We start from the raw sequence: 25551 nt of genomic DNA on the forward strand, positions 1-25551 counted from the left end.
TCAGGAACTGCTCTCCACTCACAAGGGTCTCATCCTCAATGTATGTAGACAACAGAACCAAGGACATGAGCATGCTCAGGACCCAATAGCAGCCCCAGCTGCAAATGAAGTGATGGAGGTGAACTTTGAAGAGTTGGAATAGCAGGTAGGGGAGGGGTATGGTTAGGACAAGTCTGGCCTTGGCCAGGAGTGGTATCCAACAGTTGCAGGGCCTGATGTGATCTGGAGTCATAATCACCCAGGGGGACTTGGCTGGAGTCCTCTCCCTGTGGCTTCCTGTCTCTAACACCCATACACAGCCATACATTCTTGAAGGCCATCTGTGCTCACGAGACAAGCATGTCCCTGGAAGACCCATCATTGCAGAGCTGCTAAAGCCGGGGTCTGAAGCCTTGAGCCCTCTCCAGGTAGAAACTGCTTTGCGTTGTGCAGGTCCCTTAATCTCACTAGGCCACAGACCCTTTGGGCTCATGATTGAGGCACATGCCAGTGAGAAGAGGACAGAATGTCTGAATAAGTGAAGATATTTTAAAGACAATGGTTCTCTGCCATAGGACTCTGGAACCTTTAGAGTCACCCCATTGGCTGGTCCTCCCCAAAACAGACTGGTTTTTTTCCCATCATGTGACTTTGCTTGCTGTATGGTCCTGGGCAGAACTGATAGATGCATATGTGTACATGCAGTGTCATGAGTGAGAATGCTCACTCATTGTGGATATACATATAGATGTGGATACACAAGCACATGTTTGTGCGTGTGTGCATGTAGGGGCCAGAGGATAACTTCAGGTGTCACATCCTCAGGAACCTCCTCAGAAACAGGGTCTCTCATTGGCCCGGAGATGTTAGACTGGGATTCCCTGTTTCTGCCTCTCTGGTGCTGGGATTACAGGAGCGCACCTCCATGTCAAGCATCTTGTATGGGTACTAGAGGTTGAACTCAGGTTCTCAGCAACTGTGAGGCAAGTATACTTCACTGACTGAGCTATCTCCCCAGCTGAAAGACTGGTTTTACTGGGCCTAGATGTGGTGCGATCGCATAGAGTCCTTTCTCTTTGCTCCTCACTCAGCAACCTGAAGGAAGGCAGATGACAGAGCGTACAGCCACACAGGGGAAGGAAGAGGCTGATTCCCATATGGACAGAGGGTGGGCAGCAGTCCCAGTGCTCCCCTGTGTCACACCCAAAAATGTGGAGCAGGAAGTCATCAGGTACCCTGCAGCCCAGACAGGAGCCCAAGCAGATTGTGTTCATCCATGGCTGGGCTCTCTGGCTTTCCACCTGGTGGGACAAGGCAACCTAAGGAAACACCTTTCACCCCCGCACGTGGAAGCACCAGCAACTCTAGGCAAGTGGAGAAGACTTGAATGACCTGTTGACAAGTGCTCTGAGAACCAAATTACCCTGGAAATCATAGCCTAGACAACACCAGACCCTAACACTGGGCCTAACAGAATGTCAGCCTGCTAAAATGGAAAATCTAGTCTCATAACATAACACAATAGGAAAATTATTCATCACATGAAGTTCAACACTATGAGATATTTAAGATAGTAATACTGAAAAGAATCAGATATTGAGGTTATCTGACAAGGATTTTAAGAATCCATCATAAAAGTGCTTCATCAAGCAATTCAAATAGTTTTGAAACAACTGAAAAAAGACAAATATCTTATCAAAGAACTACAAGGGTTTTTTTTTTAAATGAGACAACTAAAATAAATTAAGAAAAAAATCCACAGATGCAGTCAAGAACAAAATAACTGAGTCTGACAGAGCAAAGAATTAGGACATTAAAAGGAAGATTAAATAAGAGTGACAGGAATTTGGCAGACAATATTTGTATCTTTGAATTCCCAATAGGAGAGGCAGAAGAATGGTATTGAAAAAGTAGTCAAAGAAATAGTAAATAAAAGCTTACTGGCCAGGCATGGTGGCCACACGCCTTTAATCCCAGTGCTCAGGAGGCAGAGGTAGGAGGATTGCCACGAATTTGAGGCCAGCCTGAGATTATCTAGTGAATTCCAGGTCAGCCTAGCCTAGAACAAGACCCTACCTCAGCAAAAATTTTTTTTAATTACCAATAAACCTATATGCTCAAGAAAATTCTCACCAAAGCTATATCATTATTAAACTGAATACTAAGGTCAAAAAAAGAAAAAGAAAAATCTTGGAAGTATTTGGTGAGAAGACAGGAATTACCTACGTGCAAATACCAATAGAATGACAGCCTATTTCTCCTTAGAAGTATTCAGTGAGGCTGACAAGACCTAAGATGATTGTGGTTAGGACATGGAAGGCATAAAATGATTTTGGAATAGAAGTAAGGTCCCCACACTGCATGTGAGAGGTTGGGCAGAGATCCAAGGACAGCAGCTCAGGCACTGAGAATTGTCCCTGCTGTGCAGGTGGCTACAGTGGGCAACTGGGTGAAGACCCCTGGCCTGAGTGGGGCAAGGGCCCGGCTGAGGCATTTGTTATTCCTGGTATGCATCTGTGTGACCTGGGAGGCTTGCCAAAGCACAGAATGATGACATTGTAGGTCTTGGACGGAGCTGAGGATTTGTGTTTCAAACCAGTTCTTGGCAAGGTTAGTGCTACTAGCTGGGGACCTACTTTGAGAACCACCACTTCTAGCATCTTTGGTTGACAGAAAGGTCTGAGGTCTCAGCTGAGGTTCTTCTGGACCCCAGAGTATGACTGGCTCTATGGGTAAATTGAAAAGCAAGTATTTCTGTTAAGGTCCCCAGGACTGTAAATGAGAATCCTATCTGTCATCTGGGGCCTGCCACTGACTAGCAGAGTGGTCTCAGATTGTGACATGTCTCCTGTGTCCACTTGTGTGTGACCTTTCACAGAACTTCTCTGTCCTTCCTGAGCTCATGAAGACCCAAATACAGGGTGCCTGCCCCAGAATGCTTGGAAGTGAGGCCTCCCAGGAACGGGCAAGGTGGGTGGGCAGCTCTGTCTGGTGCTTACCTCTGTTCTGTGTGTGTACGTGGCCTCATGATCACTGGGGGATATGGCCCAATCTCCCGGGGTGTCTTCCCCTGAGCTCCGTGGCTCTGCACTATAACCGGAAGGGCAGGCAGCTTAGGGATTTCGTGCAGGCCTTCCTGCCTGGGGGTTCTGGCCCACACAAGTATGGAAACACTGTATCACCAACTTCCAGAGCACAGCCTCCCTCATCCCTCTGAGCCTGTAGGTGTCCACATGGGGTTCTCTCTGCTTTCTGTGGGAGAGTTGGAAGAGGTAATGGGAGGTTTTGCCTCTCAGGGTCCACCCAGACCCCCTTGTGAACATCAAGGACCCAGAGTCTCTAGCCATTTTTATTACAAGTGGAGCTGTCAACTTGGGTTTTATGGAGGTTCCCCCAACTGCAAAGACTCCAGGCCACCCAGCACAAAATGGCACAGCCCTAAGCACCCGAAAAGGTCCCAAATCTGAGCTCCTTCTGTAGTGTGAGGGACTTTGCCTGTGCGGCATGATGATGCAGTCCATCATTTTCTGAACCTGTGTACCAGCTGGGCTGGGACTTTCTCCCTGCTAGTGTCAAGAGCTGGCTGACCATGTTACCCTCAGTGATGTCCTGGAAACAGACTATCACAGGTGAGGCAGGGGCCTTCCATGTGTTGTCCCCTACCCCAGTCCTGTCCCTCTGCTGGAAGCATGTGGGGACCACATGTCCCCTCAGCTTGGCCGAGTGTGTATATGACCAAGCTGTGCTGTGTCTGTTGCAGGCTTCCCCTATTCCAAACCCGACTCTCTCCCAGGACACAGGAAGGATGGCCTGGACCTCCGGGTAGGTACTCAGACCCTCCCCACTCATGGGGCACTAACCACCCACGAGTACTGACCCACACAGGGTTCCCATAGTTTCTGACCTCTCAGCCAGGAGGTCTGAGCTGGCCCACCTCCCTCTACTTGTTGCTCTTCCCAGGGCTGCTACCACTATAGCTTTTTCCATCCAGGAATAAAAAGACCATACCTAGCCACACTCTGGCTCTTCTCTGTTCTGCCCCAGGAGCCAGGGAAACCCCAGTGGGGGGGGGGGGCAAAAGAAATAGAGACCACCCAAATGGCCAAGGATACTCAGAGAGGCTTTTTGCCTTCACCTCCTTTCCCTATGACTAGAGTTCAATCAAGCAAGAGTGTTCTATTGTGTGGGCCAGTGGGAGCCAAGTCTGGTTTAGGGTGCGCATCCCATCCCATTGTCATTCTCATGTATTTAATGCTCTTATTGGATGTGACATTATGCAAGTCCATGTTCTATCCTGCCTTGCAGCTAAAAGCTGGCTCAGTTGCCACTCTCAGAGCTCTGAGTCTTGGGACATCTGAGTCCAAGTGCAGGTGGTCTGCAGCCTGCTGGCGCCCAGGGCTTGTGCCCTGACTCAGTCATACCTGTAAAGAGCCATTCACATTTAGGCCTTACCCCACAGCCATGTGGGGTCTCAGTGAGAATCTCTAAGGTGGGATGATCCCCAAACACATGTGAACACAGAGCCCCTGGAGACCTTCCCTCACCTAGGCAGCCTCTCCATACTTTAAGGAAGAGTACCCATTAACCAAGGCAGTTCACCTCTCAGGAGAGGTCACTGAATACCAAGGTCTGGATGTGTGTGGTGCTACGGGGGTTTCCACAGGAAGAGTGTAACCCAGGGCCAGGCACTGGGGCACATTCTCTCTCCATAGCCACAGAGACACTCCCAAGATCAGAATAGTGTCTCCAGGGGCTGCAGGTGTCCTCTGAGGCCAGCCTTTGTTTTTAATCTTCCCAGGCTGTCAGACCTGTCCGTGTGTTTCTTTCCAAGACCCAGCAATGTCCCCAGTCCAGATGCTTCTACGTGGATGGACTCTAGGGGACCCTCCTTTCCACTAACTTCTCTTCCTGTCCTGGGATGCATTGTTCTCGTGGCATGCTTCTTTGAACTTCTGCCACAGGACTTCTTTCTGACTTCATCTTCCACAGGGAGAGCAGGAAATAAGGAAGTGCACATAAGGAAGTGCACAGGACTCCTGCAACACTGAGACAGAAATCCCTCCACCCAGGCCAGGTGTCAATGGGAAGTGGGAACCCTGTCAGCCTAGAAGGTTCTCTTCTCACCTGGAACAGCTGCTGCTCTCTAGCCAAGCAGCCTATAAATAGAGTGTTCCTGGCTAGCACTAGCTATGGTTTTACCCGCTTGAGTCCTGAGGGTTTGTTCAGTATATGAAATGGCACCTTTTGCATGCCCACCCTATGTCATTGCCTGGGAGAGTCTTGGATTGAACAAGGCATTAATGGGGTTGATGCTTTGGTATCTGGAGAAGTCATGGTCTCCACCAGCTTCATGTGGTCCAGTTGAGAACAGCTGGTCTGGATGCTTGCAGGACTACCTTACTCCTTTTTGGAGCCACTGGAAGTAGCATCTTCGACTGTGTAGGATCACAGCCAGACCCTGAGCGGATGTGTTTCTCCTGGCTCATCAGGTTGCAGAAGAGCATAAGGAGGCCTAGGAGCCCTCCCCATGGACTCCTGTCCACCAAGGTGGGGTTCACCTTCATGAGATGATCCTAACTTTTTCGAAGGGAGACCCTTGTGAATATTATTGAACACTTGGCTCTGGGATTCTTTTTCCCCATGCTAGTTCTCCTTCCTGTTTTCTTTTTATATCCTCCAAGACCCTCATATACTTCCATGCCTCTTTCTTATCAGAGAGGCTGGACACTTCATCTGTCAACTGACCAGTGCAGTCATACCCAGCAACTCAACCCTGGTCCTTCTTCCTGGGGTCCCTGCTGGGTGCTTGTTCACATGGCTTGTGGTGCTCCACAGTCATATATTAGGTGACTTTTTGATTTAGTTCCAGAAGGGATTTTGGAGGCCTAAGGAAAAGCACAGGTTTGGTGGGACCAAAATCCATCACACCACAAGACAGAAAGAGGGGACAGAGACTGGCTGTGGGAGGACATAGCAAAACAACAACAAAAGGATACTGTATGGGAAAAGCTATCAAAGTGTCCTGATAGCATAAAACCAGATAAATCATGACCTTGATCCATTATATACTAGTACTTGTCTGAACAATTGAAGAAAATCAGCTCTCTAAGGACAAAGATCCTCTTCAGGGTTGCTCCAAGAGGATTTTTTTCATGGGGGTCCAATGATCCAAAGCACCAAGTGTCCCATATCCTGATGACCAAGCCTGCCATAGGAGGGAGCCTGCCTGTGAGCAGACTAACAGCCACCTGCTATAGGTCCTCTGTGAGAGACAGTAATGATTATGATGTGCCACCTGCTCGGTTATTAAGAGAATGGATACTGGTTGCTTGTAGATGCTCATGAAAGAGAACCCTAATTGTATAAATAGACTAAATTTCAATGTTAAAAAAGATAGGCTGTCAGATTGGGCTTTTAAAAAATAATTTTGCTGTAGTGTGTCTTTACAAGATATATACTTAAAATTATTCTTAATAATTAGAAGTAAAAGAATAAGATTCTGAAATCACAAATGGGAGGCAGGAACAGTAGTTACTATGGAGGTTACAGTAATTCATGATAAAGGTCCAACTTAGTGGAGCAAATACAGCATTCATAAACTTAAATGCACCAAATGACATGACAATTTCCAGACATCTTGTAAAATTACAAGTAATGTTGTTGATCTGAATATAGCTCTTATGAAATAAATGGATCTAGTGAACAAAAGAATTTGATACTACATAGAGTAATTGACAATTATATAATCTAATACACATGTAGAAAAAATCCTCAGAATCTAGTTTTTATATGTTTCTAAAACATTTACAAAAATGTTCATGTCTAGAGACAGGAAGATTGGTAGTATAAGGCCATCCTTGGCTACATAAAGTTCAAAGCCAACATAGACTACATAAGACCTTGTCTCAAAAAATAAAAGGGGCCAGGCGTGGTAGCTCACACCTTTAATCCCAGCACTCAAGAGGCTGAGATAGGAGAATTGCCATGAGTTTAAGGCCACCTTGAGACTACATAGTGAATTCCAGATCAGCCTGGGCTAGAGCAAGACCCTACCTCAAAAAAATAAAATAAAAATGAATAAAAGAGTATGTATGTTACTATAAGCAGTCCTAGATTTTCAATCACAATGCCAGAAAAAACATTATGTGTTAAAATCCCTGAATGTGAAAATCCCAGCTCTATCTTTAGGCAGACTACTAAAACCTTCTGAATCTTTTATTTCCTAGAATTAAAAATAAGATTATCACCTCTGAGTTATTATGAAGATAAATATGGTTGCAAGATATTTTCACAAGTTCCACAACATGGTTCCCACATGAGTCATGATTTCAAAAGCAAGTACTTAGCCCTGAGATGGCTCCTTCCAACGTGAGCTTTGAGATAGGAAGGAATGGCAGGCAGTGTGCGGTGTGCAGCCTCATTCTGACAGCAGTTACGGTGGACGTTTTGGGAAGTGAAACACATAGGTCAGTAGTCCCATGTGAGGATGTGTGATCTCAGACCAGGTGCTTAACTTCTCTGAGCCTTGTCTGTAAAATGCTGGTGTTACTGTCAACCTCCTGAAGCTACTACAGATTAGAGGATGTGTGGCAATGGAGAGATGAATAATATCCCAGCATCTGCCTGAGAACTGCAGGGAAGTTGCCAGGAAGTCACACAGCGCAGCCCTGGGCTGGTCCCAGGACATTCAGCTGACCTGCCAGACCGTACGCACAGGCGGCAACCAGGACTCACTTGTACTGGGTGGTCTTGCAGAGCCTAGTGGGGTCAGTCCAGCCAGTTCAGTGCTCCCCCTTCTCCACCTAGAAGACAGCTCACCTCTAGAAGGCCAGCCAAAGCTGGCTCTGCTGCTGGAAGTAGAGCTTCACCTGTTCCAGACAGAGGTGGAGGCCTGGGTATCTGATGGCCTATGATGCAGGATGCCAGGCATGAGGTGGCAGCATTCCTCCTTTGCATCAGGCAGGCAAGGCTGCCAAGGCAGTGCTAAGGCAGGCTTTATGAGAGATGCTCCTTGATGGACAAATGTGCCTGGAGTACCGAGAATTTGTCCCCAATAACTTCTTTTGAAAATGCCTAAGGAGAAGTGGTGTGAGAGGTCTTGGAGAGTCACTGGCAGTTGTGAAGACATCTAGCTCAGCATCCAGGACTAGAGTAGGGTGCAGCCTGCCAGACACTAACCCAAAGATAGCATCGTTGAGATACCTCATATGTTAATACCACAGTCTTAGAAATCCAGTTAACACAAAAACAAATTCATGAAGAGCAAAATATCAAAAATTAAACAAAGACCCATTCCAACCCTCTGCTTTGTACACTTACCCTCTTATCTGACTGGTCCCTGCCTGCTGGGTCCTGCTGTGTGGCAAGAAGGTCGTGGATTCTCTCTATGCCTCAGTTTCCCAATTTTAGATGAATCACTTTGGAAGTGGGGTCTTCCTGTTCTCACACTCTCTGGGGTTCATAGCCAGCTCCCCATTGACCACTTGCTGTGGGGCCAGTAGATGCTGAAAGCAAGCAGCTGTCCTGGTAATGGTATCTGCAGACAGAGCACCCAGTCTCCCTCTCACGGCAGTGCCTTTGCCATTGAAATGGAATCCCCGTGCTTAGTTCCATACATGCTGGCCAACAGTCCTGACCCCATTTCAGCCCCTGCGCTAGTGCTGGGAGCTGAGCAGGAGTAAGATACCTTCTTCGTGGGGCTCAGACTCAGGCACAGGCCCATGCAGACAGCAGGCATGGGGAGGTGGGCAGGAGTTGGACAGCAGAAGGTGGTGAGGACCCTAAAGGTGATATAGATTCTTGTTTCTCACACGGGCAGAAGCAAAGGAGAATTCAGCACATTAGTAATCATAATGCATTGACATTCGATGTGTGCCACAGCCAGGTGAGGAAGGTACCCAAGTCAGCTGGCAGGAGCCCTTAGCTCCATGCCTGTGCCTCCCCCCAGAGTGTCACTCCTTAAGTATTATTGTCAGGGACAGAGCTACTTTGTACGGGGGTGCCGGGGACTTTCAGACATTGGGCTCCTTTCATCCTCAGAGTGGTCACCATGGACCTGCCTGTGATTCCCCAGGGACCAGGCAGAGGCCCCTCTTGTCTTGCAGCCTTGGCATAGATAGACATTGGCACACACAGCCTTGGAGCTGGGGACTCTGGGAATGGAATGGGAGGTAGTTCCAGGAGTTTCAGGGGTTCCTGGAGGCAGTGGTCAGTGAATCCTCCTTGGCTGTCTTGTGGGCACAGAGGGTGGGTCCTGGGTTCACTCAGAGCACCAAGATAGCAGGCTATGGACACAGGAACAGAAATATAACATGCTCACCCAGCATTGTATGAACATAGGAAATGGAGTTGAACTGCCCTCTGGGGGCCATGCCTGCCATAGAATAGGAACTGGCACGCCTGAGTCCAGACAGGGATTGCAGAGGTCTCGGAGGCAGGTGCAAAAGCCAGCAGCAGCCTGTTGAGCAAGTGTCTTGGACACTCACCTTCCAGTTAGGCTTTGCCATCCATCTGTCACATAGGCCCACGATTCTGTTGCAGACACCCTCTTTCCCAAGCTGTGAGAGAACCAAGGTGCAAGGAAGAATGTGTCCCCTCCCCACCACTGCCTGCCCCGTGCAACTGCCTCTTGCCGCCCTCTTTCTTTCTCTCTTCCAGAATGCCAACCTGGTCCCTTGTGGAGCAGACCTGGATGCCAGCTGGGGCATGCGAGGTACACACAGTGGGGACCCCTGTGGGTCTCTGGCTAGGCAGGGATTCCCTAACACATGTCCACCAGTTTCATTCTGAGGCCCCCCTTGGAACCTGCTGACAGAAGGCTCTGAATCATTGGTGGAGTCCCTGGGAAAGGGCATACCCATTGACCTCCATGTTCTCTCCCTCCTGTGCTGCTAGGGCCCATCCTGGCTTGTCAGGAACTCTATATCTCTTGGGGTGGAGGGCACAGCCACAGAGCTACAGTTTCCAGGGCTAGCCAAACAGTTCAGGTCAAACCCCACTTCCTGCCCTTGCTCACCATTGCCTGCTGGCATGCATTACTCTGGGCTTCAAACCAGGAGATGGCTGGGAGGTGAGTGTGATTGTATTCCACTTAGTTTTATAGTAGATACCCCCAAAGGACTTTTAGCTCTGATCAGAGCCCCACACCTGGCTATACTTACCTTCTTGTAACCCTCTGGAATACTGAGGGATTCCAACTCTTGTGAGCCATCTCAGTACAAGGATGATGGCATCTGCGTATCACAACCTTGTCCTACAGTAATTGCCCAAGTGCCCGGCCACAGAGCTAGCCATTGAGATCCCTCATGGGGAGACCTAGAGACTACCATCCTAGGGATCTTCCTTCTAGGATAGTTTGAGACTAGGTTCTGAGTACAGAGAGCCCCACCACTGGTGCCATTGTATTCTCACTAAGATGCTTTGGGTCTAGAAGAAAAAGATTGTCGAAAGCTAGAGAGCAGAGCTCAGCAGTGTAAAAGTAAAGTAAAGAAGAAAAGACAGAAGAAAGCTGGAGTGTAAAGGGCACAGCAAAGAAACATCAGTCTCCACAACACCCCCCCCCACCAAAAAAGTTTGCATTGGAGTGCCTACTGCACATTTGGGTAAACTAAGGCAGGTGTCTTTCTCAGTGTCCAAGCCAAGGAGCACAGTGCCGCCGCCTAGCTTCCAGTCTGGCCTCCAGCCTCCTGACCATGCCTCCTGCTCAGTTTCCCATGGGAGATCCTTGGGGCTCCTTCCTTGCAGCCTGAGACCAGAACTCCATGCAGGCTGTTTAGGGGACCAGACACCATGCATGACAGAGAAAACTGCAAGGGGCATGGGTGTCCCCTAAGAAGGGGGTTTCTCCCACCCTGGGCTGGGTTCTTATGCTTACTGAACTGGCCTGTGCTCTCTGCTTTCTGTTACAGAGTACAAGGTAAGAGAGGCTGCCCACGCTACCGACCTCTTCCACCATGTGTGCTGTACCTGCCCAGGTTAAAAGTTTCTTTTGTTGTGCTTTTCCTATGAAGTGTGCATGTCTGAAGCCCATGCAAGTATGTATTCCTTTTGGCCAACTCTGACCTAGTAGGATTTGCTTCTCGAGGTGACCCCATGGTTTCTTCCTTGTAGATATACCCTTATGACTCCCTCATTGTAACAAACCGAATCCGCGTGAAACTGCCCAAAGATGTGGACCGGACGCGACTGGAGGTAAGGAGGGCTGGGAAGTTCTGTGTCTGTAACTTTCCACAAGCCTCAACCATGGTGTCAGACTCAGGGCTGCCCTGGGACAATGTAGAACTCAGGGTCAAGACCTAGAAAGCTTCAAAGGTTAAGGAATATGGCTCTGGAACCAACTACCCTAGCTTTGTAGACAGACCTGGCTTGTGGATGGGGGCGGGGACTGGGCAGCAGCAAGGAGCCCTCAGTGTCCTCTCCAGTCCTGCCGTGGAGAAACGGCCCTGGGTGAGTCACAGCTGCTCAGCTCTCTGTAAATTTAGAACAGGGAACACATCTGAGGAAGCGAGTGTGTTTCCATATGGCAGTCAGTAGTCATGTTGGCTGTAAAAACAAACTTTGTTGTGCACCTACTGTGCACCAAGGCCAAAGTACCCTGTACCATGTTTCTGTGGTCCTTAAAACCACTCAATAGTCAGCAGTACCAGAGCAGGGTGGAGGGGTCCCCTCCTGAGCCTTGAACACACTCCCTTTCTTGCCTATCCCTGGGGTGAGAGGTTGCCAGGCTTCTAAGGGCAGAGGCCAATGGTCCACCTATGCCCCGTGCTGGGAAGTATATAAGGTACTGTACAAGTGTCCAATGCTACCTGACCTGCTTTTGAGACAGTGGCTCTGTATGTAGCTGGATGATGGACGTGTAGGCACACGTACAGTTAAGTGCCCCGGTAGTGCCCAGGGCTTGGGAGGATGGACCGAGCCATTAGGTAGGTCTGCCAAGGATTGGCCACTAAAGCAAGACAGACAGGTCTGGAGGGACCGTGTGTGCTGGGCACAAGGCATGGGGAGATCCAGTCTGTGTTGAGGAGAAAGTGCTTGAGATGGCCCTAAAACACAATCAGTGCTTTCATAGGCAGCAGAGAGGAAAACAATGAGTAGAGGCTTCCAGCCAGAGCCTGCAGGCTGTGGCCCTGGGAAGGCAGGGTGTCATAGTGGCAGCACCAGCTTTCCTGGGCTACGTGGCCATATGTGCTTGAGCCTTCATCTTCACACTCTTCAGATGAGGACACAGACCCACCTGCCTAGGTCACTGTGTAGACAGAAGTCAGGTGAAGCCCTTTTCCTGAGAATGGTAGTCCCTGGGCAGAGAGTGACCGTAAGAAGGTAGTGAGGATACAGCTGTGGCTGCTACACAGTACTTCAACCTTCTGGGTTGTAACTGATAGGCCCTTGACCCAGAATAACTTACACAGAAAAAGAATATACTTGTTCCCATGACTTCAGGTGTAGCTTGGTCAAGCAATGTCTGTCTGTAAAACTCTAGTCCTTTCTGGCCACAGTGCTGGCTCTGGGGAGATATTTTCACCTCCCTTTTCAGGCCCAAGGTCTACAGGCCCACCTCTCCTCTTCATCTGTTCTTGTGAAGCCCTCACTCACTTCCTGAGTGGTCACTATGCCCACCTCTAAATCAACCAGTTTGGCCCAGGGGACACAGCACCCAGCTAGCCAGTTCATCCCCCACCTAGATCTGGAGCTAAGGTGGGTGCTAATGCCACTGAGCTGGAAGGACACAGGTAACTTCTGGAGGAACCTGAGGCCTACCACCTAAGATGGAAAGAGGGTGCTGGGCAACAGGCAGCAAGTGACCACTACAAGGAGGGGACAGCACAAGTTTTCACCAAGTGGCATCAAGTAGGTGCATGGTATGCCTTTTGTACCAGTCAAGGAACCACAGGGCCAAAGCTGGCCAATTAGCAGGACAGTTGGACCTCACCCTGCAAAAGAGAAAGGCCACTGAAACATTCTCATACACTGCAGTGTGCACATCATCTATGGGAGGGACAGGCAGCAGGGAAGCTGTGTGAGCTGGCACGGACATCCTCTGCAGGCAGGGCTGGCACCTGTGGGACAAGGAATCAAACAGTACTGCCTCATACCTATGAAGTCCTGCCTGCCCTGTGATCCTGAGCACTGGGTCCTGAGAGGCCCTCCTTAGATGTCAAATGTGAGCAGAGGTGGTGTCCACATCAGCCCTTTCTATAGCTGACACCAGCACCAAGGGGCCCACAGGGAGCATCTTGGGCTCCTGCTATAGCTGGGCCCTTGTACCATCCTAGGTGCACTGCTGCTGTAGAAAGAGGGTGATGCTAGCCACTGGGGTGGCTCACAAGTCAAGATCAGGACCAGCCCAGAGAGCTCCTATTTGTTCCTCCAAACAGGCTGTCCTCATAAACTACTGGAGGTGCTCTAAGTGCCCTAACCCCAGGAGGCATCTCAGATCTCAGGTGACATTGACCAGCTACTCCTATGACCACCTGGGAGCCTTCCAGGACTCTGTTTTCCTTTGGGGTGAGGTGTACCTTGAATGACTTCTGTGGATCTGCTATAGAAGCCTGAGGAGTCAGTTAATCTTTTTTTTCTCTTTGAGACAGTCTCATGTAGTCCAGGCTGATTTTGAACTTGCTATATAGCCAAAGATGGCCTTGAACTTGATCGTTGTACCTCTACTGGCCAAGTGTTGGGATTATAGGTATATCATATCTAGTTATCTGGAATGTTGGGGGTTGCACTCAGAGCTTCACATATGTCAAGCAAGCACTCTACCTGAGTTGTATTCCCAGGCTGGTTTAGTCTTGCAAGGGTATGGCTCTCAGTCATTCTTCCCCCTCAAGCTCACCCATCCAGGAGAAACTGGAACACTTACTACAAGTTAGGGTGCATTCCTGTTTCCTCTTTGGCTTGTTAGCCTTGCCTCGGGCTCAGGACTGGTGGGAGCTTCCCAGCAGGAGCAAAAGGCACCTCTGGTGTTTTTATGTAGGGAAACCAAACATTTAGTTTTAAAATGAAATAAAATCAATTCAAAGCTGGAGTGATGGATGAGCTTCCAGAAGGCTTTTCTTGTACAAACACTGATGATAAACAAGTTATCTTTTGGATAAGAGGACACACAGTATAATGTGACATCCTACATTTTCACTGAAATTTTTTTAATTATTTATTTATTTGAGAGCGACAGACACAGAGAGAAAGACAGATAGAGGGAGAGAGAGAGAATGGGCGCGCCAGGGCTTCCAGCCTCTGCAAACGAACTCCAGACGCGTGCGCCCCCTTGTGCATCTGGCTAACGTGGGACCTGGGGAATCGAGCCTCGAACCACGGTCCTTAGGCTTCACAGGCAAGCGCTTAACCGCTAAGCCATCTCTCCAGCCCTTCACTGAAATTTGACACAGACATTTTTTATAAGTGGCCTTATACTGGTTTCTTGCATGTCCCAAGAGCAGCCTGTGCCCTAATGAACAGTGCTGCTGCTTACACACCATTGGCTGAGCTAGTCACATGACAATACTCATTGCAAAGCCGGCTGGGAGATGGAATCATTATGTGCCAGGAAGAGTCCATGGATAGTGTTCTCTGTAGCTTTTCAGTGTCCATCCCAGCCTACTGACCATTGTCATAGACTCTCAGTCCCATGCTGAGTGTCCGAGTCTTCTACTTATTCTATAAATAATCACTGGTACTGATCAGGCCACAGAGGAGGCCTGTGAGCAAATCTGGGCCTGAGTGCTGCCCTGGTAGAAACAGTCTGATATGAGAAACACAGTTCCTTCAACCCATTGTCCAAATATGCATGCATAACTACATATATACATTAGGGCTCTGAAGGACAGGAATATGGGCCTGTGAGTGTGTGTTTAAAATAAATAAATTGGGCTGGAGAGACGGCTTAATGGTTAAGGTCCTTGCCTGTGTGAAGCCTAGAACTCATGTTTGAATCTCCAGGTCCCACATAAGCCAGACACACAGTGACACAAGTATGCAATGTTGCACATGTGCACAAGGGGGTGCACATGTCTGGAGTTCATTTGCAGTGGCTGAAGGCCCTAGTGCACCCATTCTCTCTCTCTTTCTGTCTCTGGAAATAAGTAAATTATAACTGTGTAGCAAGTATATATGCTTTGTGTGCGCAAGTGCATGTAAGTTTTGTGAGTAAGAGGCAGGACAGCAGATAGAGAATTCCAGAGAAAGCAAACTACATGTGCAAAGACTCGAGGCAGGAAGATACCTGGGGTGTTTGAGGAATCCTGAGAAAGCTATGAGGCTGGGCCTACTCAGGTGCAGGGGAAGACGTAGGCCCGTGCCAGGCAGCTTGGCTTTTAGTCTGAGAACAGCAGCATTTAAGATGGGGACTATATGGTTTACCAGGCCCATGGCTGCATTGTTAAATGTAGGCTGGCTCCATGCATACAGGGAGGCTATTTAGGGGTAAAACGGGTTATCAGGCAAAATATGATGGTTTCTTGGACAGGGTATGGGTGGCATAGGCTGAGGGTGAGGTGTGGGTTCAGGCCATCTTGGGGAGGTCCAGATAACAGGACTTAGCAATGATGGATGCATAGTGGCAGAGCAGGGGCATTCCAGGTTTGTTTCCAGCTGGTCTGAGTGGGATGGGGATGTGGTGTTTCTTACAATGGAGCATGTTCTTGGACTGGCAGTGACAGACACTATGGCCTCTCAGACCTGGCCAAAGGCATTTGGGACACCCAACCTGGCAGCAATAAGAGACACCATGCAGGTGCCTGTTCCACACAGTGGGTGTTCGGTGTCAGGGAGTTATGAGCAAAATGTGACCATCCTCTTTGACTCTGCAGGGTCAGATGAAGCTTATGCTGCCAGTGAGTAGGGCAAAAGTCAGCAGGGGACTCCCATAGAAGCTGCATGGGGCCCTGTCCTCAGATGCGGAATCTTTGTCCTGGAGGATCTGAATTCCAAGTTCCTGGCTGCTGTATGCAAGGACTCCCTGCCTGAGGTGTCTCTGCCCACTGTGTGCTCTGAGGACACACGACCCTGAAGCTCTCAGTCCAAAGGGCTGAATCACATGTTCTAGTCTGAGGCCACTCCTTATGCCTTCTACCTTCAGCCTCTCTGGTTACCAAACAGCAGCATTGTTTTGCTCCTGAATTGGCTTCTGCTACCCTGGCTAGCATCCTGGGAAAGGGGAACACTTGGATTCATGGTGACCTGGTATGAATCTAGTCTCTATAATGTCTAGCTGTGTGACATTCTTAGAAACATATATAAATACATGGGTGAATAGTCACACACAAATGCACACATACATAGATATAAACAACATGTTGGCATAAACAAATACATAAGCATAAACAGGAGTTGGGAGATGGCCCAGTGGATAAAGTGTTGCCCTGCAAGCATGAGTTCTTGAGTTCAGAACCCATGTAAAAAGCCAGAAGCTGTGGCAGACATTTGTAATCCCAGCCATATCTAAAGGCAGGAAGGGAGGTGGAGACAGGAGAATCCAGCACGAGCTGGAAGAGGACTGCTAGCCTGGCGAAAGCCTCTGCCTCACAGGAACAAGACTGAGGACTGAAGCCTGAAGAGTATAACCTCCACAAGCATGTTGTGGTATGTTTGTACACACACACACACACACACACACACTAAAAAAAATACACCACATCTCTGTAGGCATACATGATACATACATGTGTGCACAGAGACATGCATAGTGCTATGGTTTGGCTATGAAATATCCTCCACAAAAGCTTATGTGTAAAGGTTTGGTCCCCAGATGGACTTGGTCCTGAGGGCTGAGCAGATGGCTCTACTGAAAAGTGAGGGAAATGCTCAGGGATAGGGATACTGGAGGTGTGACCTAGAGAGATATTCTCTCTCCTTCCTCCCTTTCTTTCTTGCTCTCTTCCTCTCCCTCTTTCTCCCCCTTTTTTTTTTTTTTTTTTTTTTTGGCAGTATGAGGTGAGCAGCTCTGCTCCACCATGCCTTCCACCATGTCTTGTCCACAGGTCTAGCAATAGCAGAACCAACGAACCTCTGAAACTATGAGCCAAATGAACCTTTCCTCCTTTTGTTTTACTGATACATTTTATTACTGCAGTGGAAACTGACATAGATAAATAAATGCATGTATGCATGCATACTTAAATAAGAGATATGTGTAAATTTGCATACATAGGCACATACATGCACAGACATACACATAGAGAAGAACTTACATGAAGGCTGACACACAGAAGTACAGGGCTGGCAGTTCTGAAATTTGGAAACCCAGGGAGCTGAGGGCTTTGGAGCCAGCTTCCTCTTTCTCAGGAAACCCCACTTTTGCACTTATAGTCTTCACCCCCCTAGGGGAGGCCCATCCACCTTTTCTAGGGTGGTATGCTTACAGACATAGCCACCAGTCACCTTTGCACTAGCACCTAACTGACCACATCACCAGCCCCAGGATCCAGCTGAAATGGAACATACAGTGGAGGCAGGAAGGTGCTAGAAAGGCTCCAGCCTGCTCTGAGATCTGGAGCCATGTCTGGTGCTTCCTTCGAGGGTTGGTGGCTCCTGGGTAGGGGACTTGCTAGGTGCTAACAGGGTCAGATGATGGAGGAGGCTGCTGCAGGGGCTGTGGTCTCCTGAGGGCCTTCATCACAGGTGCTGAGACTCATCACACATGTTCTCATGTGCAGCAAGCCCAGGCTGGACTGAGCTTGGGAAGTGAAGACCTTGTGGTTTAAGTCTCTCTTCCTTGTTCAAACACACTCAACTTGTCCAAAGAAAAGGACCGAGCACCCTGACCCCTGACAATCACAGGTAACCATGAGAGGCCTGAGCTCCTTGGCCCTTTCTGGCAGAAGCAAAAGATGCTCATGTGGTTGGAGCCAGTGGACAGAATACATGTGGAGGCCAAGTGGCAGGGAGAGTGCCTTGGTGCTGCAATGGGCAGGAGCTGGTAGCAGAGGGGCAGGTTACCAATAGCCAGCATGTACTGTCCCCAGGAGAGGGAAGAAGGCACAGTGAGTAAAGAGGCCCTGCTGACTCCCTAGAGCTGAGAGCCAGCCAAGTAGGCCAGGATTCACTGCATGAGACGTGGTGTGGCTCTAGTGCTTGCTGGAGTAGCACAACTCAAGAGGCCCCTGGAAAAGGTGTTATTTGGGTCAGGACCTATGGGATGAGGAATGGTGGTGACACAGTGGAAAGGGCACAACCACCTGTGCCAGGAACCCACGGGTGCCAGTGGACAGCAGAATTCCCAGGGGCAAGGCACCTGGCTTCCTTCCTGCAGCTTCCCAAAGAGCCTTTGGCCTTGGCAGGCACTTGAGGGGCTTTCAGGAGCCGGAGACCAGGTAGTGATGGAGATCAGACAGATTTTCTAGCCTCTGCAGCCGTTGGCACCCCACACTCCTCCCTTTATGGAGGGCATGTGGTGAGTTGGACCTCTGGGTCCGAGCCATTCCTTACCAGAAGTCACAAAAAGTTCCCCTGCCAGATGCAGGCTGCTCTTATCCTTGTTGATTTTTAGGCTGCCCTCTGCAATGAGGACTCAGGTCTGAAGCTGGGGGCATGGTGGAGTAGGAGTGTGGGGGATGCTGTTAGCTGCAGGCCTTTCTCTGAATCTGAACTTTTCCATACCCAGAGACATCACCCTCTCCAGGGGCGGGGGTGGCAGGGGACAAATGCAGGACCCTAGACCTTGCACCCATGAGCTAGTCTTATAGGTTTCAGGTGGGGCTCAGTCTGAAAAGTACTCGAGTCTCCAGTGTTTAGGTCAGGTCCTAGGATTGGGAACTATGACTGGCTTCTTTCACTTGGCCTGTTCAACTGGGACTCCAGCTTAGCCTCCCCTCCTCCCTCCTTCCTCCAAGTCCTGGGCTCATGACCAGCCTGTGTGTTTGAGACACTCCTTAGCTGTCCCTCTTGCTGTCATCTGACCATTCTGACCATTCCTGGAATCTCTAGAGACTCCAATACCCAGATAACACTGTCCTTGTCCTGGAGAACATCTGCCACCATGCATGGTAAATTAATAACACAGATGCTCCCTCCATCACCTTGGCCACCACCCAACCACACCAACCTGAACCCCTCCCAAGTGCCACCATGTCCCATATCCCCCTCCCCATGTCCTGCTCCTCACCCACCAGCCTTGTCCTCATCCTCCGAGGCTCTTATGGTGTGCAGCACATGGTGTCACCTCTCCTGTCTACCCTTCTCTCCTTCCCCAGCTTTGTGGATGTGGGTGACCTTGGCCCTACTTCTCTTCCCTCCTCCATCTCAGTCATCAGCAAAGACCCGACCCTGGTGAAGCCCAGAGTCCACTCTTACTCATTTCCCATCTTCTCTGCCACATGATCATAGATAGCAAAGGCCCTGGGCACTGCTCCACATCAATCCTGCCAGCCCTCCATTAGCGTGTCTTCTGCTACCAACATCACTGTGTGCTCCTTGCCTGGCCTCATACCTTATCTGCAAGCCTGGGCTGAGTAGGAAGTAACACACAATGCAGGGAAGTAGGAATGTGAGCCATGACCCTTCCATTTCTGGTTCTTTTTCATGTTTCATGTTAACTACTCTCATCCTGCCCTACCAAGCACCTTGCGTCCTGGGTTCCCAGGGGACGAGAGCAGGTCTATCAGGGGACTGTTGGGGGACTAGAGCAGGTCTGTGTATCATAGGCACTTGATCAATATTGACTGGGTAATGGTAGAAGTGGAAAAGTTCCTCTTACTGTTCCCTTGACCTCACTGAGCGAGATCCACAATAACGCGGTGGAGTGGAATCTGGACCTGAAGGACATGACCCTGTTGAACACCACGCTCAGTGTCTTGACTGGCTTTCTAAGTCTCTGAGCTGGGGGTAGGTTTTTCAGTACAACCCCATGCAACCCAGAATTATTTCCTTGTTTGCAAATTCAAGATAGTTTATGTCTGTGAAGAGCCTCCTAGAGGAGGCTGGCCGAGTCAATGGGTGTGCCCATCTGTGTGTAAATGTGACTGGGATGTCATGTCTTCTCTCCTCTAGTATCCCCCAAACTGGGTTCCCAAACCCCATGCATACTACTGCACAGATTCAGTGACTTATGAAAGACACAAATGGCCACAATCAATGTCTATACTTTTCAGAGATTACCAAATCCCTCCCCCCATCTTTCAGAGTAAGTCTAATGTAGCACAGGCTGTCCTTGAACTTGCTATGTACCCTAGGCTGGTCTCAAACTGCTACTCCTCCTGCCTTAGCCTCCTAAGAGCTGGGATTACAGGCATGTTCCACCACACCCAGCTCTCTCTTGTCCATTTTCTGCCTTGATTATTTCAATGACCTTTAGTATTAATGTCCCCAGTTGAGGAAACTGTTCCTTATTTTTGGCAAGAATTACTTTTTAATGGTGGTAAAATTCACCATTTTTACCACTTTTAAGTGTGTGATTCAGTGCATTCTCTACATTCATTAACGTTGCATAGCCATCACCATCATCTAGTTCCAGAACCTTTTCATCACCCCCAAAAGAAAAGACCCACACCCATCTCAGTCATCCTGTTCTCCTCCCACCCATGGCAGCACTTCTTTGTCTCTGTCCCTGTGGGCTTGCAGGCTGTGGACATTTCTTAGAGTGGAGTCACACAGTATGTGGCCTATGACTGGCTTCTGTCACTTGGCCTGGGTTCTTTGAGGTTTGTCTGACTTGCCCGTGTGTCAGAACCTGGGGGCTGTTTAGGGTTGAATAGTGCTATATTGTGTGGCTGGGGTGCATTTTTTCTTGTTACTCCCTGTTTGCCTGTCACCCAGATGTTCTTGCCTTTGAGTCTTGGGAAGGATCATGACTGTGGGTACTCAGATACCTATGTGAGTCCTCCTCTGTTTTGAACCTGGGGCCTGATGGCTGAGTCACTGCTCAGCTCAGTTGTTGAGGAATGACCTACTCATTCTCCATCTGCCCCAAGGCCACGCTTGGGAGGTATGTGCAAGAGGACATCCTGGGCAGGGCTTGTTCCCCTTGCCCTCCTGCAGCCACACCCATGCCCAGCCTCCTTGTTTCTCAGACTACCTGTTGGGAGGGAAACAGTGCAACACAAGGAAAACCCAAGACTCTTGGAGAGGCTTCTCAGGAAGGGTGCCTGAACCCACCAGAGCCATGCCTTGATGGATGAGAGGTGGTTTCTTTTTCTTGGGGTGGGGGTGACACAGAGTGTCATCTATCCCAGGCTGCCCTTGAACTCACTGTCTAGCTGAGGATGACCTTGAACTCCTGATGCTCCTGCTTCTACTTCCTAAATGCTTGGGTTGCAGGCATGTTCCACCATGCCCAGTGGAGATGTGATTTCCCAGAACCCACTGTGAGAGCCAGATGTGAGAGCAAAGGGACAGACATGGGCGAGGGAGGGGCTCAATATAGTGGTTGGTAAGGGGCATCAAGGTGCTTGCCTGACTGTCCCAGGCCACCATGAACACAGCCAGTATCCATGAGCACGTTCCCAAGCAGCATTAGTGCTGGATGTGACCAGCACTGATCCTTTCATGCCCATGACTTCAGGCAGTGGGCTCTGGACAACCATAGTACAGGTGTCCAGACTGAGCCTCCCAGAGACCATCTCAGTCATGCAGCCCCCAGAAGCATTGGCATCCAGGCATTTGTGCACCAAGTTATGCAGTCTTCCCATGGTACCCAAGCCTGAGAGCTGGGCTCAGTGGCATGGCCTGCTTGCAGTCACACACCAGAGGCAAGGCTAGAGAGGGTTTGTGCCATGGCCTTGGTCTGGTTAAGCTTCTGTACTGCCTGTTCACCTCTTAGCTTCCTCAGCCAGGAAATGGGGTAAACATCTCCTGCTTTCTGCTTTCCAGCAGCAGCTATGACAGTTCAGTGAAGTAATAGATAAAGCCACCTACAGAGATCTATAAGGAGCTCCAGGCAGATGGAAGACCTCTCAGGATATTGTTGTGAACTTGGCTTCAGAGAAGGAATCAGCAGAAGTTTGGAGTCAAGGGTACTGGGCAGCTCTGTGCTGGTTCCTGTCCAAGCCTCGGTCCTCTGGGCTTGTGTCTGTCACTGAAAAGAGGCAACTGGAGACCCACTCGAGGGTCAAGAATGCAAAGTAGGCAACCAGGCCTCAGTACCAGTCCTGCCTCAGTACCAGACCTACCTCAGTGGAGAGCCACAGCAAGCAGCTAGCCCAGTGGGTGCATTGCTGCAAAGTTCTGGGTCCCGATAGACTGGACTTGGCTGCCCATCCCAATATGCCCATTAAAGAGATGGGTAATGATGAAGAGATTTCATCTGCAGCTATGTTGGGAAGACCATCTTCAGGCACTGACGTGAGCTTTAGGTTTAAACAGAGGAAGGGTTGAGACAGGGTGAGAGGCATGCAGAGTTAAGTGTTCAGGGTCAAGGTGCGGTTTGGCTGATGATTATCTCAGTTCTGGCTCTGCAAAGTGGTCTGAAGGAGTCCTTTCTGCTTGAGGGACCAGCTGGTGGTGCCCATGAGATGGTGTCTGGGGACAGGGTGATCTCATCATGGGGTGATGTGTCTGTGAGGCTCCTGGAATCCAAGATGGCCACAGGATTAGGACAATGTCTGAGACTTTCAGGTTCCTTTTCAGAGGTGGGACAGGACATTGTAAACACTGACAGTAAACTCCTTTAGTCACTCTTTGTGCCTTCAGCCTTAGGTAGGATAAGGTAACTTAGGAATCACTGATTTTTAGGCAGATGCTCCTTTCATGCTGGTTGAGGCAGGTTAGGTATTACTGAGTTTTGGACAGACACACTCCTTGAATACTTAACGTGCTTACATGCAGAGTTGAGCAGGACCTGAAAAGTAAAGGAGAAAGACATAGAATGAGGCAGAGGTGCCAGGTTTTCCTCCGCTTTTAGTTCTCTTGTGGCCCAGTGAGGATTAGTGCCTTTTAGCAAAAGCTATTTCTCAGAAACTGTTGCAAAGCTACTTATTGTACCCCATTTTTCCCTGTTTGAAGAGACACCTGTCGCCTGAAGAGTTCCGGGAAGTGTTTGGGATGAGCACTGAGGAGTTTGACCGCCTGGCTCTGTGGAAGAGGAACGACCTCAAGAAGAAGGCCTTGCTGTTCTGAAGGCCGCCAGCCCCCCAAAACCCCTCCTTGCACCTTGTTCTGCTTCTCTGTGTCCGTGGGGCAGGTGGGGGTACCTGGGGGACTAGGGCTGGGGAAAGAGGAGGCCCTCAGTAGATGTGGCCCCTGTGTGCCCGTGATGCTCCACCTGTAGTTTAGGGCACAGTGTCCGCTTGACTCACCCCTTCCCACTAAGGCTTAGCATCTAGGCGATGCTACAGCCAGCGACTATCAAAGACGATGAGTCAGAACACCCAGGCCTCCTTGGGGTGCCCACCCTCATACTAGGCAGTTGGGTAGAGAGGTGGTAGGGGCATAAGCTGAGAGCGGCTTGCTGGTGGCAGACCCTGACACGGCAGGGGTGGTGAGCACTCAGCTCCTCAGAGCACGTGCTCTGTGGCAGGCAGGCTGGCTGCCAGGCTGGGGCAGGAAGCCAGGCAGAGGTCCAGGGAGCAGTGTTGAATATGAGGCTGTGATCTTTGTAGCCATTTGTGATGAGTCTCTTTTGGAGGATGAATGTCAACTTGACTGGGCACCCCCAGCACTGCCAGTGCTGTATGCACCGGCGCTTCTTCCAGATTACCCCCTTCGATGCCTATGTGATATCTTTCAAGTAACACAGAAGTTTTTATTTTATTAAAAAGTATAGCTTCCTTACACATAAGATGACATATATGCAGAGTTTAGTTCTACGGTCCCTTGGAAGGGGAGCGCCTCACCTTATACCCTGCCATGCAGGCCTCTGTGCTTCCTTCCAGGCCTCAGTGTTCCTGGAGGCATGGTTTCCCATTCATTTCCCTTCCTCTTTTTCCTTTGTATGTGTCACGCAGACAGCCTTGATGACAGACCCGCTAAGTAGTGCCGTCTGTAAATACATGTGGAAGGTAACTACCTGTTTTCATCATTAGTTTTTCAAGTATTGGAGAGAAGAACTCCCACAATGGCCAAAGCCCCAGAATAGAGGTTTCCCACTGCAGCCTGGTTCCTCACAAACCTTCCTTCCTCCTGGTGTAGACATTCACACTAGCCATTTGTGACACGAACCACACATGCCCAGAACAATCTCATGCACAGCCTGACATAGCTCTTAAGCCTCCAGGAGAGGACAGAGGTGGTATCTCTTCAGATCTGGGCATCCAGCAAACATCTGGGATGGGAGGTTGGCTGACTGGGGCCCCTGGTGTCAGGCATGCATGTCTGTAGTCAGATGAGGGTCATGGGTGCACTTGCCATGGGATACATAAACAATGATGTCCTCAATGTACCCTAGCTGTCCCTCCTCAGCTTCCTCACATACTGGAACACACCCAGTCCCATTTGGCATTTAGGTTCTCACCAGCCTTGCTTACCGAGAACCTTTGGTACCTAATCCACCTCCCGCCATTTAGCAATCTGGGCGTGCACGACTGGAAACCCCTGTGTCTTTAATCGTGTGCTGTCATGTCTGATCCCTGGGAAAATAAAGGGTAACTGTAACTTGTGAGAGGACAAAGACATTTGTGCAGAGCATGTTTGGTTTCTGAAGGCATGGGATGAAGGGGGTTGTCCTGTAAGCAGTGTGTGGGGCAACCCGGGAGGTATGCAAAGAGCAGTGCAGGCCCCTGGCAAGGGACCCTCACCCAAGGGTTAGAGCTTTGACCCGGGAGACGCAGCATAGTGCCAACGGCAGAAAGGAGTAAAGCCATAGCCAGGGTGGGAAAGCTGACCATTACCGTGTAGAACAGGTCCAGAGGGACTCTCCTCTTCGTACCCCAAGATCAGAGGATACTTCAGAGAGGGTGCTTCCCAGGCTTAGTCTTCAAAGACAGGAGGTCTTCCTAAAGCATAGGATGCTGATGCTAGCAACATTCTCACAAGATTAGAAGCTTTTGTGGATGGTCATAGATGAGCACAGGGCTGGAGAAAGGGCCAGAAGGAACAAGGAGGCTGATAGGGATCCTATAGGGGAGAACTAATGCCATCCTATCTCATTGTAATCACTAACCTCACTCCAATGATGTTATGATTCTTGTGGATTTGGGGTTTCTCAAAGCCTACCCAACATACAACTTGTACTTTTCTTCCTTCCTTCCTTCCTTCCTTCCTTTCTTTCTTTTCTTTTTTTTCTAGGTAGGGTCTCACTATAGCCCAGGCTGACCTGAAATTTACTATTTGGTCTCAGGCTGGCCTCAAACTCATAATGATTAGTGATCCTCCCACCTCTGCTTTCTTAGTGCTGGGATTAAAGATGTGCACTACCATGCCTGACACAATTTCTACTTTTTTTTTTTTTTTTTTTGAGACAGAAAGAGAGAGGAGAGATAGAGATAGAGAATTGGCACGACAGGGTGTCAGCCACTACTATCACATTTCAGATGCTTATGCCACCTAGTGGGCATATGTGGCCTTGTGCTTGCCTCACCTTTGTGTGTCTGGCTTATGTGGGATCTGGAGTCGAACATGGGTCCTTAGGCTTTGCAGGCAAGCTCTTTAACCATCTCTCCAGCCCCAGTTTGTACTTTTTTGTTTTGTTTTGTTTTTTTGAGGTAGGTT

General features: G+C 49.4%; 1 protein-coding gene across 16 annotated transcripts in view; it reads left to right on the forward strand.

Moving 5' to 3' along the window:
- Positions 1 to 24511, forward strand: part of Ablim2 (actin binding LIM protein family member 2) — a 137599-nt gene extending 113088 nt beyond the window's left edge. For 10 of the 16 annotated variants that reach the window (XM_045130015.1, XM_045130005.1, XM_045130007.1 and 7 more), the window contains 5 exons: positions 3740 to 3801; positions 9637 to 9691; positions 10887 to 10894; positions 11089 to 11169; positions 22909 to 24511. In XM_045130015.1, the coding sequence (XP_044985950.1) occupies positions 3740 to 3801; positions 9637 to 9691; positions 10887 to 10894; positions 11089 to 11169; positions 22909 to 23022 (320 nt within the window). In that variant the 3' untranslated portion in view covers positions 23023 to 24511. The remainder of the gene's footprint in view (positions 1 to 3739; positions 3802 to 9636; positions 9692 to 10886; positions 10895 to 11088; positions 11170 to 22908) is intronic. The other 6 variants (XM_045130011.1, XM_045130021.1, XM_045130013.1 and 3 more) reach the window with 1 other exon arrangement.
- The last annotated feature ends 1040 nt before the right edge of the window (positions 24512 to 25551 follow it).

Source organism: Jaculus jaculus, chromosome 11 (genome assembly GCF_020740685.1).
Source record: "Jaculus jaculus isolate mJacJac1 chromosome 11, mJacJac1.mat.Y.cur, whole genome shotgun sequence".
NCBI classification, from domain to species: Eukaryota; Metazoa; Chordata; class Mammalia; order Rodentia; family Dipodidae; genus Jaculus; species Jaculus jaculus.